Source organism: Calypte anna, chromosome 33, assembly GCF_003957555.1.
Source record: "Calypte anna isolate BGI_N300 chromosome 33, bCalAnn1_v1.p, whole genome shotgun sequence".
Taxonomy (NCBI): domain Eukaryota; kingdom Metazoa; phylum Chordata; class Aves; order Apodiformes; family Trochilidae; genus Calypte; species Calypte anna.
In genome coordinates, this window is record NC_044275.1 from 1,412,431 (window position 1) to 1,423,099 (window position 10,669).

General features: G+C 67.2%; 3 protein-coding genes across 3 annotated transcripts; 1 reads left to right on the plus strand and 2 right to left on the minus strand.

Moving 5' to 3' along the window:
* Positions 1-404: 404 nt before the first annotated feature.
* C1QL4 (complement C1q like 4) lies at positions 405-2,001 on the plus strand. Its single transcript, XM_030468154.1, has 2 exons — positions 405-938; positions 1,822-2,001. The coding sequence occupies exons 1-2, from the start codon at positions 417-419 to the stop codon at positions 1,999-2,001; spliced, it is 702 nt and encodes a 233-aa protein (XP_030324014.1). The 5' UTR covers positions 405-416.
* A 1,464-nt stretch (positions 2,002-3,465) lies between these two features.
* On the minus strand, positions 3,466-6,525 carry PRPH (peripherin). The gene is made up of 9 exons (XM_030468082.1): positions 6,170-6,525; positions 5,536-5,596; positions 5,189-5,284; positions 4,951-5,112; positions 4,744-4,869; positions 4,427-4,647; positions 3,831-3,868; positions 3,588-3,658; positions 3,466-3,513 (listed from the first exon to the last, which is right to left on the minus strand). The coding sequence occupies exons 1-9, from the start codon at positions 6,523-6,525 to the stop codon at positions 3,466-3,468; spliced, it is 1,179 nt and encodes a 392-aa protein (XP_030323942.1).
* Positions 6,526-7,317: 792 nt separating this feature from the next.
* LOC115600005 (tubulin alpha-1A chain-like) lies at positions 7,318-9,722 on the minus strand. Its single transcript, XM_030468149.1, has 3 exons — positions 9,480-9,722; positions 9,253-9,401; positions 7,318-8,286 (listed from the first exon to the last, which is right to left on the minus strand). Exons 1-3 carry the CDS (start codon positions 9,598-9,600, stop codon positions 7,318-7,320), a joined length of 1,239 nt encoding a protein of 412 aa, XP_030324009.1. The 5' UTR covers positions 9,601-9,722.
* Positions 9,723-10,669: the final 947 nt, after the last annotated feature.

The window sequence follows — 10,669 nt, forward strand, 5'->3', positions numbered from 1 at the left end:
CTGTCCCCATCCCTGTCCCTCTTCCTATCTCCATCCCCATCCCCGCTGCTGTCCCCATCCCCATCCCTGTCCCCATCCCTCTCCCTCTCCCTATCTCCAGCCCCGCTGCTGTCACCATCCCCATCTCTGCTCCTGTCCCTATCCCAGCCCCGCCGCTGTCACCATCCCTATCCCCCTCCTCATCCCCAGCCCTGCTCCTGTCCCCAGCTCCCCGCCCCGTCCCTGTCCCCATCCCTGTCCCCATCCTTGTCCCCAGCCCCGCTCCCCGCCGGGACTCGAGGCTCAGCGGGCGGCTGGGTGCCGTCCCCCCGCCCGGTGCCACCATCGCTCCCAAGGGCCAGGAGGATTTGCTGGCGCTGGCCGCCTCCCGCCTGAGCCGCAGGAAGCGGGTGGCCGGGGCGGCCGTCGGCGTGGCCATGGTTCTGGTTCTGCTGGTGGCCATCCCGCTCCTGGTCCACAGCTCCAAGGCGGCCGCGCACTACGAGATGTTGGGGAGCTGCCGCATGGTTTGTGACCCCTACCCGGGCCCCGAGCTGCCCCCCGCCTCCCCGCCCCCCTTCCTGCCCGGAGCTAAGGGCGAACCGGGCCGCAAGGGCCGCGCCGGAGTGCGGGGACCCCCCGGACCACCGGGACCGCGTGGGCCGCCGGGGGAACCGGGCCGGCCGGGACCGCCGGGACCGCCGGGGCCGGGGCCCGGGGGATACATCCCCTCCTTCTACAGCCCCAAAATCGCTTTTTACGCGGGGCTGCGGAAGCCCCACGAGGGCTACGAGGTGCTGCGGTTCGACGACGTGGTGACCAACGTGGGCAACTACTACGAGCCCTCGAGTGGGAAGTTCACCTGCCCCCTGCCCGGCATCTACTTCTTCACCTACCACGTCCTCATGCGGGGTGGCGACGGCACCAGCATGTGGGCCGACCTCATGAAGAACGGGCAGGTACGGGCCGGCACTGGCATCGGCACTGCCGCGGCTGCTCCTCCCGGTAGCCCCGGTGCTCGGCTCCCCCTTCCCGGTCCCTCACCCCATTCCAGCCCAGCCCCATTTCTCTGTGAATCTCCCACATCCCAAATCCCTCTCCCAGTTTTCCCCCACCCCATCCCACTTTTCCTGTCTTCATTTTCCATCTTGGTTCCTCGTCCTCCCCATCCCAGTTTTCCTGTTCTGGTTTCCCTCAGTCCCAGTTTCACCATTCCCAACCCCCAGTTCCCCCTCCCTACTTTTCCTTTCCCTCATCCTATTCCCCGGCAGCAGGGGGGGGGCAGGCAGTGCCCCCCAACCCATCCCTTTGTTCACGGGGGTGCAGCCCTGCCAGCAGCTCCTGCACCCCCTTGCTCCGGGCACTTCCCGCTTATTATGGGATACACAAGGATTAATCCAGCTCTGTAGATGCCACCGCGGCCCCCCCGGGACATCACAGGTCCCTGGGGGCAGCACAGGGTGGGGCGGGGGCCGGGGTCTCTGGGTCTTGATCACCCGTGGGTCCTCGGGACGCAGCATCACCGGTGACACTCTGCCCTGACAACCCGTGGGGAGTGGCTCTATCCTGGGGGACCCTGAGGTGTGGGGGACACCTGTCCCCTGCTGTCCCCACTGCCCCACGGACACACACACGCACACGCTGCCTCCCTCACCCGGCTCTGCCGCAGGCGGGCAGCGTGACCTTGAGCGGTGATGGGCAGAGGGGCTGAGCGGGTTTGAGGGGGGGCAGACGGAGCATCTCAACCCCCCTGTCCCCCTGTTTCCAGCCCCACGCCTTGCTCTGGGTGCCCAAGGGTTGGGTGTCCCTGGCAGCTGTGATGTGTGTCCCCCCCACCCCCAGGTCCGGGCCAGCGCCATCGCGCAGGACGCGGACCAGAACTACGACTACGCCAGCAACAGCGTCATCCTGCACCTGGACGTGGGGGACGAGGTCTTCGTCAAGCTGGACGGCGGCAAAGTCCACGGCGGCAACACCAACAAGTACAGCACCTTCTCCGGCTTCATCATCTACCCCGACTGACACCCCCCTACCCCCCACACACCCCCCGGGACAGGGCTGCGGCCATGGAAGGGGAGAGGCCAAGCTCCCACCACAGCGTTGGGTGGGATGAGACCCCCGTGAGGACCCCCCCGCTGCCCCGCACCCCCACCCACAAAAACACCTCCCCCCCTCGTCAGTGCTCCCTCCCCCCGCATGCCAGCATCCCCAAGGGGGTCGGGGTGTCCCAGTGCTGTCCCCATCCCCCGGGCCCCTCTTGTCCCCACCGCTGATCAGTTGGCTCCGTGTTCCCCCCAATAAAACACTCGGGTTTGGGGGTGCAGCTGCTGTCTTTGCCTCCCCGGCGGGGGATGGAGGCGACCCTTGGGGACAGGAGACCCCCCAGGGAGGGGGGAGAGGGAAGGGACCCCTGGGGACACAGGGGAGACGACTCCAGGGACAGGGCTGTGCCCCCATGGCTCCTTAGTGCTGTCCCCGCCTGTCCCAGTGTCGAGCTGTGGGTCACCGGTGTGGACCCTGATTGTCACCTTCCACCCGCGCTGGCTGCCACTGGTGACAGTGACAACAACTCCCTACCACGCACACTGATGTGCAGGGACACCCCCCCAGCCCCCCGCCTCCCCTCAGGCGTTTTGGGGTCCCCATGTACGGGAGGGAGCGGAGCCGCGGGACCCCGGGTCCCCCCCTGCTCGCAGAGCCCGGAGATGCTCGAGGGTCCCCTGTCCCCAGCCTGTCCCCGGGCCGGTGCTGCCATCGCGTGGCACCACACGGTGCAGCACCAAACCCTTCGCTCAGTGCCGTGTCCGTGGGGGCGTCCCCACTGTCCCCCCACACACATTCCCAGGGCAGATCGGGGTCCCCAGTGCCTCGAGGATCCCCCCACTCCCCGCGGTGCCCTCCCCAGGGTCACCCCCTCAGTGTCAACCCCCAAGCACCCCCGTCCCCCCAGGTGTCCCCCTGCCCCTCCCAGCTCTCTGCCTGACCCCAGGATCCCACGAGTGACTCAGCCCCGTCCTCGTCACAGCCTTTATTTGCCACTCAAGCAGGAGGGAGAAATGGGGGGGTGGGGGTCAGCCCCAGAGTCGCCCCCCCCAGCCAGGCCCCTTCCCACCCTCAGCCCACCCCAAGGGACAGAGACCCTGGGAGGGGACAGGGCCCGGAGCCCCCCAGCTCCGGGGACAGACGATGCTGGCAGGGGGAGAGGAGCCGGGATCCCCCCTCCCTGGGCCCTGGAGACATTCCAGGAACATTAAATAGAGGCAGGGGTCTGGGGTGGGGGGGGAAAGATAAATAAATAGGGGACAAATAGCAAATAAGTCGGGGGGGGGGAGGGGGCTACACAAGGCACCGGGATGCACCGTGGCATCATGCTGGCAGCAGGAGGGGGACTGGGGGACCCCCAACCCCCCCAGCCTGCCCGGGGGGGTCCAGCAAAGCCCCCTCAGGTGCAGGATGGGGCTGACTGTACAGGGGGGGTCTCCTCTGTCACTCCCCTGACTCCAATCGCTCCTTGTGCGACTCTGTCACCACCTCCTGTGGGGGGAGAAAGTGGGGGTCACCCCACGGCAGGACCAGACCCCCCATCCCCGAGCAGGACCCCCCCTCACCTGCCCGTCCTGGGTCTCGATGGTTCTGATGAGCAGCATCCTCTGGGCAGGGGGCTCCGTGGGCTCTGGCACTGGGGCACAGAGGGGTTGTCAGCCCCCCCGTGTCCCCCACCCCGGGGTGTGGGTGAGGTCACCACAGGGAGGGGCAGAGGGACCCCCTTGCCCCATGGGGTCTCTGCCCCAAGACCCCATGGAAACCTCGTGGTACCCCCAGCCCCCCGAAGGACTCCAGCCCCCCCTCACCTGAGGTTCTGACGGCGGTTGGGGGGTGCAAGGGGATCCTGAGGGGGGAGAGGGGGGTGAGAGGGGGGTCTGGGGGTCGCTGGTGACCCTGCCCCTCCCACAGCATCGAGTCAGTGACCTGCGTGGGACTGATCCTGTGCTGACTGTGCCCGGGGGGGTGGCAGGCGAGGAGCCAGTGGCAGCTCCCCCCCCCCCATCCACCCCCCACCCCTGGCCGTGCCTTTGTCTCAGCAGCCCGGAGTTCAGGAGTTCCCGTGGGAACGTTTGGATTTTGCTGCCTGGCAAGAAAGTCCCCAAACACCCGTGGTGACCCCACAGGAGAGGAGTGGGGACCCTCTCCTGCACCCCCAGATCCCAGAATCTTCCTGGTTGGAGAAGACCTTGTGGAGATCACCGAGTCCAACCATGGACCCAAACTCTACGTGTCCGGTGCTGATTCGTGTCCCTCAGCACCATCCTGGGGACACCTCCAGGGATGGGGACGTCTCCTAAAATCACAGAACTGCTCTGCTTGGAGAAGACTTTGAAGATGATGGAGCCCAACCACTGCCCCAACTCTCCCGAGCTGGATCAGAACCAGGTTCTCCTCAGCTCACCGGCTCTCCTCGCCCTCCAGCAGCTTGCGGTACGTGGTGATCTCGATGTCCAGGGCCATCTTGACGTTGAGCAGGTCCTGGTACTCACGCAGGTGCCTCGCCATCTCCTCCTTCATCTCCTGGATCTCCTGCTCCAGCCTCCCCACCACATCCTGGTAGTTCCCAACCTCCTCCCTGAACTCATCCTCCATCTCCCTCATCTGCCGCTGCAGCTCCACGTTCTGCGGGGAGGAAGGGCAAGGGGGGGGGGTTGGAAAGGGTGACGTGGGGCCAGAACTCGGTGCCTGCACCCCCCTGGACCCTCCCCCGGCTCTCACCGTGCCCTTCAGCCCCTCCACCTCGCAGGTGAGGCTCTGGATCTGCCTCCGGGACTCTCCCATCTCCTGCTTGGCCAACCGCAGCGCCTCGTGGTTGCGGTTCGCCGCGTCCGAGAGGTCAGCGAACTGCAGGGAGAGGGGGGAGTCAGGGTTACCGGGGTACCCCCACCCCCTTCTACTTCCCCCCCTTCCCCCCAGCCCCGGTACCTTGGATTTGTACCACTCCTCGGCCTCCTGCAGGTTCTTCACGGCGATGCTCTCGTACTGGGTGCGGATGTCCCGCAGCGCTGCCGTCAGCTCGGGTTTGCAGACCCTCACCTCCCCTGGACCCCCTGGGCTCGGGACACCCACCTCCAGGTCCCGCAGCTCCTGTGAGGGGGGGACAGGGCACGTCATGCTGCGGGACAGGGACCCCACACCCCCCACACCCCCGTGAGCCCCCCACCTCCTCATGCAGCTTCTTGAGGAACCCGATCTCGTCCAGTAGCAGCTCCACTTTCCGCTCCAGCTCCAGGCGGGACAGCGTGGCCTGATCCACGTCCTGTGGGGAGAGCAGAGGGGATGAGACACCACCCCACCCCCCCGGGAATCCTCCCCCCCCGGGAATCCTCCCCCCCCGGGCTGGTGAAGGGTGAGGGAGCCCCTGGTGCTCAGGGCATCGCTGGGGTCTTTGCAAGGTGGGCAGCCGGGTGGGGGGGTGACAGGAGGGGGGTCCACTGCCCCGGGTGGGGGGCTGATGGGGAGTGGGCACCACTCGTGGGGGTGCACAGGCCCCACCCCCAGCTCCCTCACCTTGCGGAACAGCACGAGGCTCCTCTCCGCATCCTCCCGCTTCTGCGTCTCGTCCTCCAGCCTGGGGAGGGCAGGGATGAGGGGAGGGGGTGGGGGAGCCAGGGGACAGCCCCTCCTCTGCGGGCCTGCTGCTGCCTGCACCCCCTCTGGCCTGCCAACCCCCCCACACACACACACATGCTGCAGGCGCACGGGGATGGAGAAAGAGAAACCCCCCAAAATCTGACCCCCCCACACCCGCAGCCCCCGAGAGCCTGGGGAAGGGGCAGCCCTGGGGGGTCCCCGGCCCTGCAGAGCCAGGCCAGGACCAGACCCTTCTGCAGGACCCCCGGGCGGTGGCACCACCCCAGAGCAGGGCCAAGACCCCACTGCAGCCCCCACGGCACCCCCCGGAAGGGTCCAGCCCTGCTCCTGCCCCATCATCCCCCCTGGTGTCCGTCCCAGTCCCTCCCAGTCCCCACCCTGAGTCCCTCCCCAGTGCCTCGCTCCTCCCAGTGCATCCCAGTGCTTTCTCCAGCGTCCGCTGGGCGCAGTCCAGTACAGCCCCCAGGTCCCACCCCGGGACATCCCCGGGATCCATCCCTGAGCATCCCCCATCCCGGTGCTTCCCGCAGCCCCCCGCACGCCCACCCACCGCTGCCGCAGGGCCGCCAGCTCGGTTTCCAGCCCATCCCTCTCGGCCTGGAGCCGGTCCCGGTCCCGGCCCAGGTGCTGCAGCCTCTCCCGCAGCCCCCGCAGCTCCCCCCGCACCAGCCCGGCGGTGCGGGAAGCAGCGGGGGGACCCAGGGCTGCCCGCAGGGCCCCGTTCTGCCGCTCCAGCGCCCGCACCCGTTCCAGGAAAGCGGCGAAACGATCGTTCAGAGCCGCCAACTCCTCCCGCTCCGCGCCCCGCGCCGCCGCCGCCCCCGCCAGCCGCCCCGCAACCCCGGTGAGGGGCGGTGGCATCTCCGAGGGGCGGTGCGGGGTGGGGGCACGGCCGCCGCGGCTCATGGTGGTACCGGGAGGACGGCGGCAGACGGTACCGGGTGTTTATAGCGGGCGGCGGCCCCGCCCCGCAGGGGGGACCCGGAGATGCGATAGGAGGGGAGGGGTCTCCCGGAAGATTGGGGGTGGGAGGACCGGGGGTGTCCCCTCGGGGGAGCTGCGGGCAGAAGAGCCCGGAAGCAGCAGGGGCTGCGGGGAGAGGGATGGGGCACCCAGAGCCCCGCTCGGAGAAGGGGTTGGGGACCACCGTGGGTGCAGGGAGAGGGGCTGAGCAGCACCCACAGGGCTGGGGCACCACTGCCAGGGTGCAGGAAAGGAGCTGGGGACCCCCCTGAGGTGTCAGACTGTTCCAAGGGTGTATATGCCCCCCCCCCCCCAAGCAGTATGGGGGGTGCAGACCCCTGGGATGGATGGAGGGGCTGCAGGACCTGGCAGAACCCCCAGCCCAGCCTCCTCCCATCCTCTCCTGAAGCAACCTGGGGATGTTCCCAGGGGTCCTCACTCTCCATCGGTCCCATCCACGGGACTGGGAGCCCTGGGGGGCAATGGGGAGGGGGCTTTGAGCCCCCAGGCAGGGCCAGCTGAGAGCACAGCTCCCAGCCAAGGCAATGCAGTGCCAGGCAGCCCCCCCAGCCACCCCCATGGCCACATGGCCAGCCCAGCCACAACCCCCCCACCCCTCAGGACGTCCCCCCCACATCCCCACAGGACATCTTGTGCTGGCACAATAAAGGAGGTGAAATCAGAAAGAGCAACTTTAATGAAGAGCAGCGGAGTGTGACGGGCAGAGACAAGGCTCTAGTATTCGTCCTCATCCCCCCCCATGCTGTCGGCCCCCACCTCCTCGTAATCCTTCTCCAGGGCGGCCATGTCCTCCCGGGCCTCCGAGAACTCCCCCTCCTCCATGCCCTCCCCCACGTACCAGTGCACGAACGCCCTCTTGGCGTACATCAGGTCGAACTTGTGGTCCAGGCGGGCCCAGGCCTCGGCGATGGCCGTGGTGTTGCTCAGCATGCACACCGCGCGCTGCACCTTGGCCAGGTCCCCCCCGGGCACCACCGTGGGGGGTTGGTAGTTGATGCCCACCTTGAAACCCGTGGGGCACCAGTCCACAAACTGGATGGTGCGTTTGGTTTTGAGGGAGGCGATGGCGGCGTTGACGTCCTTGGGCACCACGTCCCCACGGTACAGCAGGCAGCACGCCATGTACTTGCCGTGCCGGGGGTCACACTTCACCATCTGGTTGGCCGGCTCGAAGCAGGCGTTGGTGATCTCGGCCACCGAGAGCTGCTCGTGATAAGCCTTCTCGGCAGAGATGACCGGGGCGTAGGTGGCCAGGGGGAAGTGGATGCGGGGGTAGGGCACCAGGTTGGTCTGGAATTCCGTCAGGTCGACGTTCAGGGCCCCGTCGAAGCGCAGGGAGGCCGTGATGGAGGACACGATCTGGCCGATCAACCTGTTGAGGTTGGTGTAGGTTGGGCGCTCGATGTCCAGGTTGCGGCGGCAGATATCGTAGATGGCCTCGTTGTCCACCATGAAGGCACAGTCGGAGTGCTCCAGGGTGGTGTGGGTGGTGAGGATGGAGTTGTAGGGCTCCACCACGGCCGTGGAGACCTGGGGAGCTGGGTAGATGGAGAATTCCAGCTTGGATTTCTTCCCGTAGTCAAGGGTAAGGCGCTCCATGAGCAGGGAGGTGAAGCCGGAGCCGGTGCCTCCCCCGAAGCTGCGGAAAACCAGGAAGCCCTGGAGCCCCGTGCACTGGTCAGCCTGGGGAGGAGAGACCCCAAGGGGGTCCAGAGCAGGTCAGCCATGGCTCTGTGACCCCGTATCCTCCAGGATGGATGCCCCAGGAGCCACCCATCCCACGGCAGCCCCACAGCTGCCAGCTCAGCCTTTGATGTCCCAGCAGCTCCAGGGATGCTCCCAGTGGCTCTGCAGGTCTGGCCAGCCCCGGCGCCAGCCCAGGCGTGGGAACCAGAGGTTCAAAGAGCTCGGGCAGCCACTCCAGTCAAACCAGTGCTGCACCAGTACCCAAAGCAGGGCAGCACAGCCCCCCTTGGGTCCGGGCATGAGGCTCCCCACAGCATCACGCTGGGAAGGGCTGGGTGGCCCCAGGGCAGATGTGTCATGTGTGGGACAATCCAAACCTGTCACCCACTCCCGGGGGCTGAACGTCCCTTCCTGGGGCAGCCCCACCTTCTGACCCAAAGTGCTGAGGGGGCAAGAAGGATCTGCTGATCACCAGCCATGCGGATCCTTTTGTCCCCAGCAACCCAATGGGGACAGATCCACACTATGGGTTTGCAGGGTCCTGCTGGACCTCCATGGCCTCAAGGGGATTCACCCCCTGAGGAGAGGAAGGGGCTCATCCCCATCTGCACTCATGGGATCCAGACCCCGCAGAGAGCCCCAGGGAAAAACTTCACATGACCCTAAAACCAGGATGAAGCAGGGTTCTCCCAAGAGCAGCACAAAACCAGTGCCCTCAGCCCCATCCTGCACCCAGACATGGTCTACCCGAGCCTGTCCTGTCCTGGCAGCCTCAGGGGCTTTGCGGGGTCCTGAGGAAGGGGCTGATCCCCACTTGCACTCATGGGACCCGCAGAGAGCCCCGGCCTGGAGGCCAAGAACCAGGAGGCAGAGCCCAGCTCCTCACTGCCAGCCCGGTCCCAACACGGGGCTGGTTCCCCACCGGCCCAAACCTTCCCGGGGAGGGGTGGGGTTTGTACCCACCAGCTTGCGGATGCGGTCGAGGACCAGGTCGATGATCTCCTTCCCGATGGTGTAGTGCCCACGGGCGTAGTTGTTGGCCGCATCCTCCTTGCCCGTGATCAGCTGCTCGGGGTGGAAGAGCTGCCGGTAGGTCCCCGTGCGCACCTCATCTGCGGGGAGAGGAACCCCTGAGCACCCGGCACCCCCCACCCACCCACCCTCCCTCACTGCCATCCCCCCACCCTCACCGATCACCGTGGGCTCCAGGTCCACGAAGACGGCCCGGGGCACGTGCTTGCCGGCCCCCGTCTCGCTGAAGAAGGTGTTGAAGGAGTCGTCCCCCCCGCCGATGGTTTTGTCGCTGGGCATCTGCCCGTCGGGCTGGATGCCGTGCTCCAGGCAGTACAGCTCCCAGCAGGCGTTCCCGATCTGCACGCCCGCTTGGCCCACGTGGATGGAGATGCACTCACGCTGGGGGGGACACACACACAGCACCCTGTCACCTCCCTGCGGGGGGGGCCCCCAGCCCACGCCGGGGATCTTGTCCCCCGGATGGCTTGGCAGCCGGTCCCCAAGGCGGCGTCCCCAGGGGGCCGATTGTCCCCGGTCCCATTGTTCTGGGTCCTGGCAGCCACCGTGGTCTCGGGGGGAGCTCCGGAGCCACAACACCCACTGGGGACCTTACAAGGACGCTGCCACCACCCTACAGGAGCAAGGAGTTGGGGTTCTCCCCAGTTCCTCTCAATCCCCACCATCCAAGGCTGGAGCCCTGACCCACAGGGATGGGCTCCCATGCTGGAGGGGAATCCCCCCTATTTTCCCCACCCCACTACTCCAAAAGCAAAGTTTGGGGACCAGGAATGGTTCCCACTCCCCTGTGACTCTGTCCCACCCGTGTCCCCAGGGATAGGGGGCATTAACACTCTGAGAGCCGCATAGGTGGCCGTAGGGGGTAGTGACACATCCAGATCCTTCGTGAGACCCCGAGGCACGCGATGCCCGTGAGGGGGGGTCCCGGACACACACTGAGACCTGACCCCCCTGGGCTGCAGCCCCACGGGCTGGCCTGGGGCACGGGGGTCTCAGCATCCCCCCAATCCTCATTCCCACGCAGTGCTCAGGGGGTCCCACTGCCCCCCGGGGGGGTCTGCGCCCCACACCTCCCCCTCACCATGGCCGCTCAGTGCCCGGAGCTACGGAGCCGCTGAGGGGGGAGGGAGGAGAGGGGCACTGAGCTGAGCCCCCCTCCCCAGCGGATCAACCCGGGGAGGCGGAGCTTCTGGTGTTGGGGCGTGGCAAAAGGGCGTGGTTTCATTGTGCGGAGCCCGGGGCGTGGCATAAGGGGGCGGGGTTTCTACTTGCCCCGCCCTTCGAATCAGACGGTATTTCCCAGTAAACCCCTCGTCTGACCCCGCCTACCGGGACACACCCCGATTCC

What these genes read in the sequence shown, in the direction of transcription:
- LOC115600005 (XM_030468149.1), bottom strand. Translation starts at nt 9,600, where the DNA reads ATGCCCAGCGACAAAACCATCGGCGGGGGGGACGACTCCTTCAACACC. An exon ending in CCTGGAGCCCACGGTGATCG is followed by an intron (nt 9,402 to 9,479) that starts GTGAGGGTGGGG and finishes CTCTCCCCGCAG; the next exon opens with ATGAGGTGCGCACGGGGACC. An exon ending in TCGACCGCATCCGCAAGCTG is followed by an intron (nt 8,287 to 9,252) that starts GTGGGTACAAAC and finishes TCTCCTCCCCAG; the next exon opens with GCTGACCAGTGCACGGGGCT.
- C1QL4 (XM_030468154.1), top strand. Translation starts at nt 417, where the DNA reads ATGGTTCTGGTTCTGCTGGTGGCCATCCCGCTCCTGGTCCACAGCTCC. An exon ending in ACCTCATGAAGAACGGGCAG is followed by an intron (nt 939 to 1,821) that starts GTACGGGCCGGC and finishes CCCCACCCCCAG; the next exon opens with GTCCGGGCCAGCGCCATCGC.
- PRPH (XM_030468082.1), bottom strand. Translation starts at nt 6,525, where the DNA reads ATGAGCCGCGGCGGCCGTGCCCCCACCCCGCACCGCCCCTCGGAGATG. An exon ending in CTGGCGGCCCTGCGGCAGCG is followed by an intron (nt 5,597 to 6,169) that starts GTGGGTGGGCGT and finishes TGCCCTCCCCAG; the next exon opens with GCTGGAGGACGAGACGCAGA. An exon ending in TCAAGAAGCTGCATGAGGAG is followed by an intron (nt 5,113 to 5,188) that starts GTGGGGGGCTCA and finishes CCCCCCTCACAG; the next exon opens with GAGCTGCGGGACCTGGAGGT.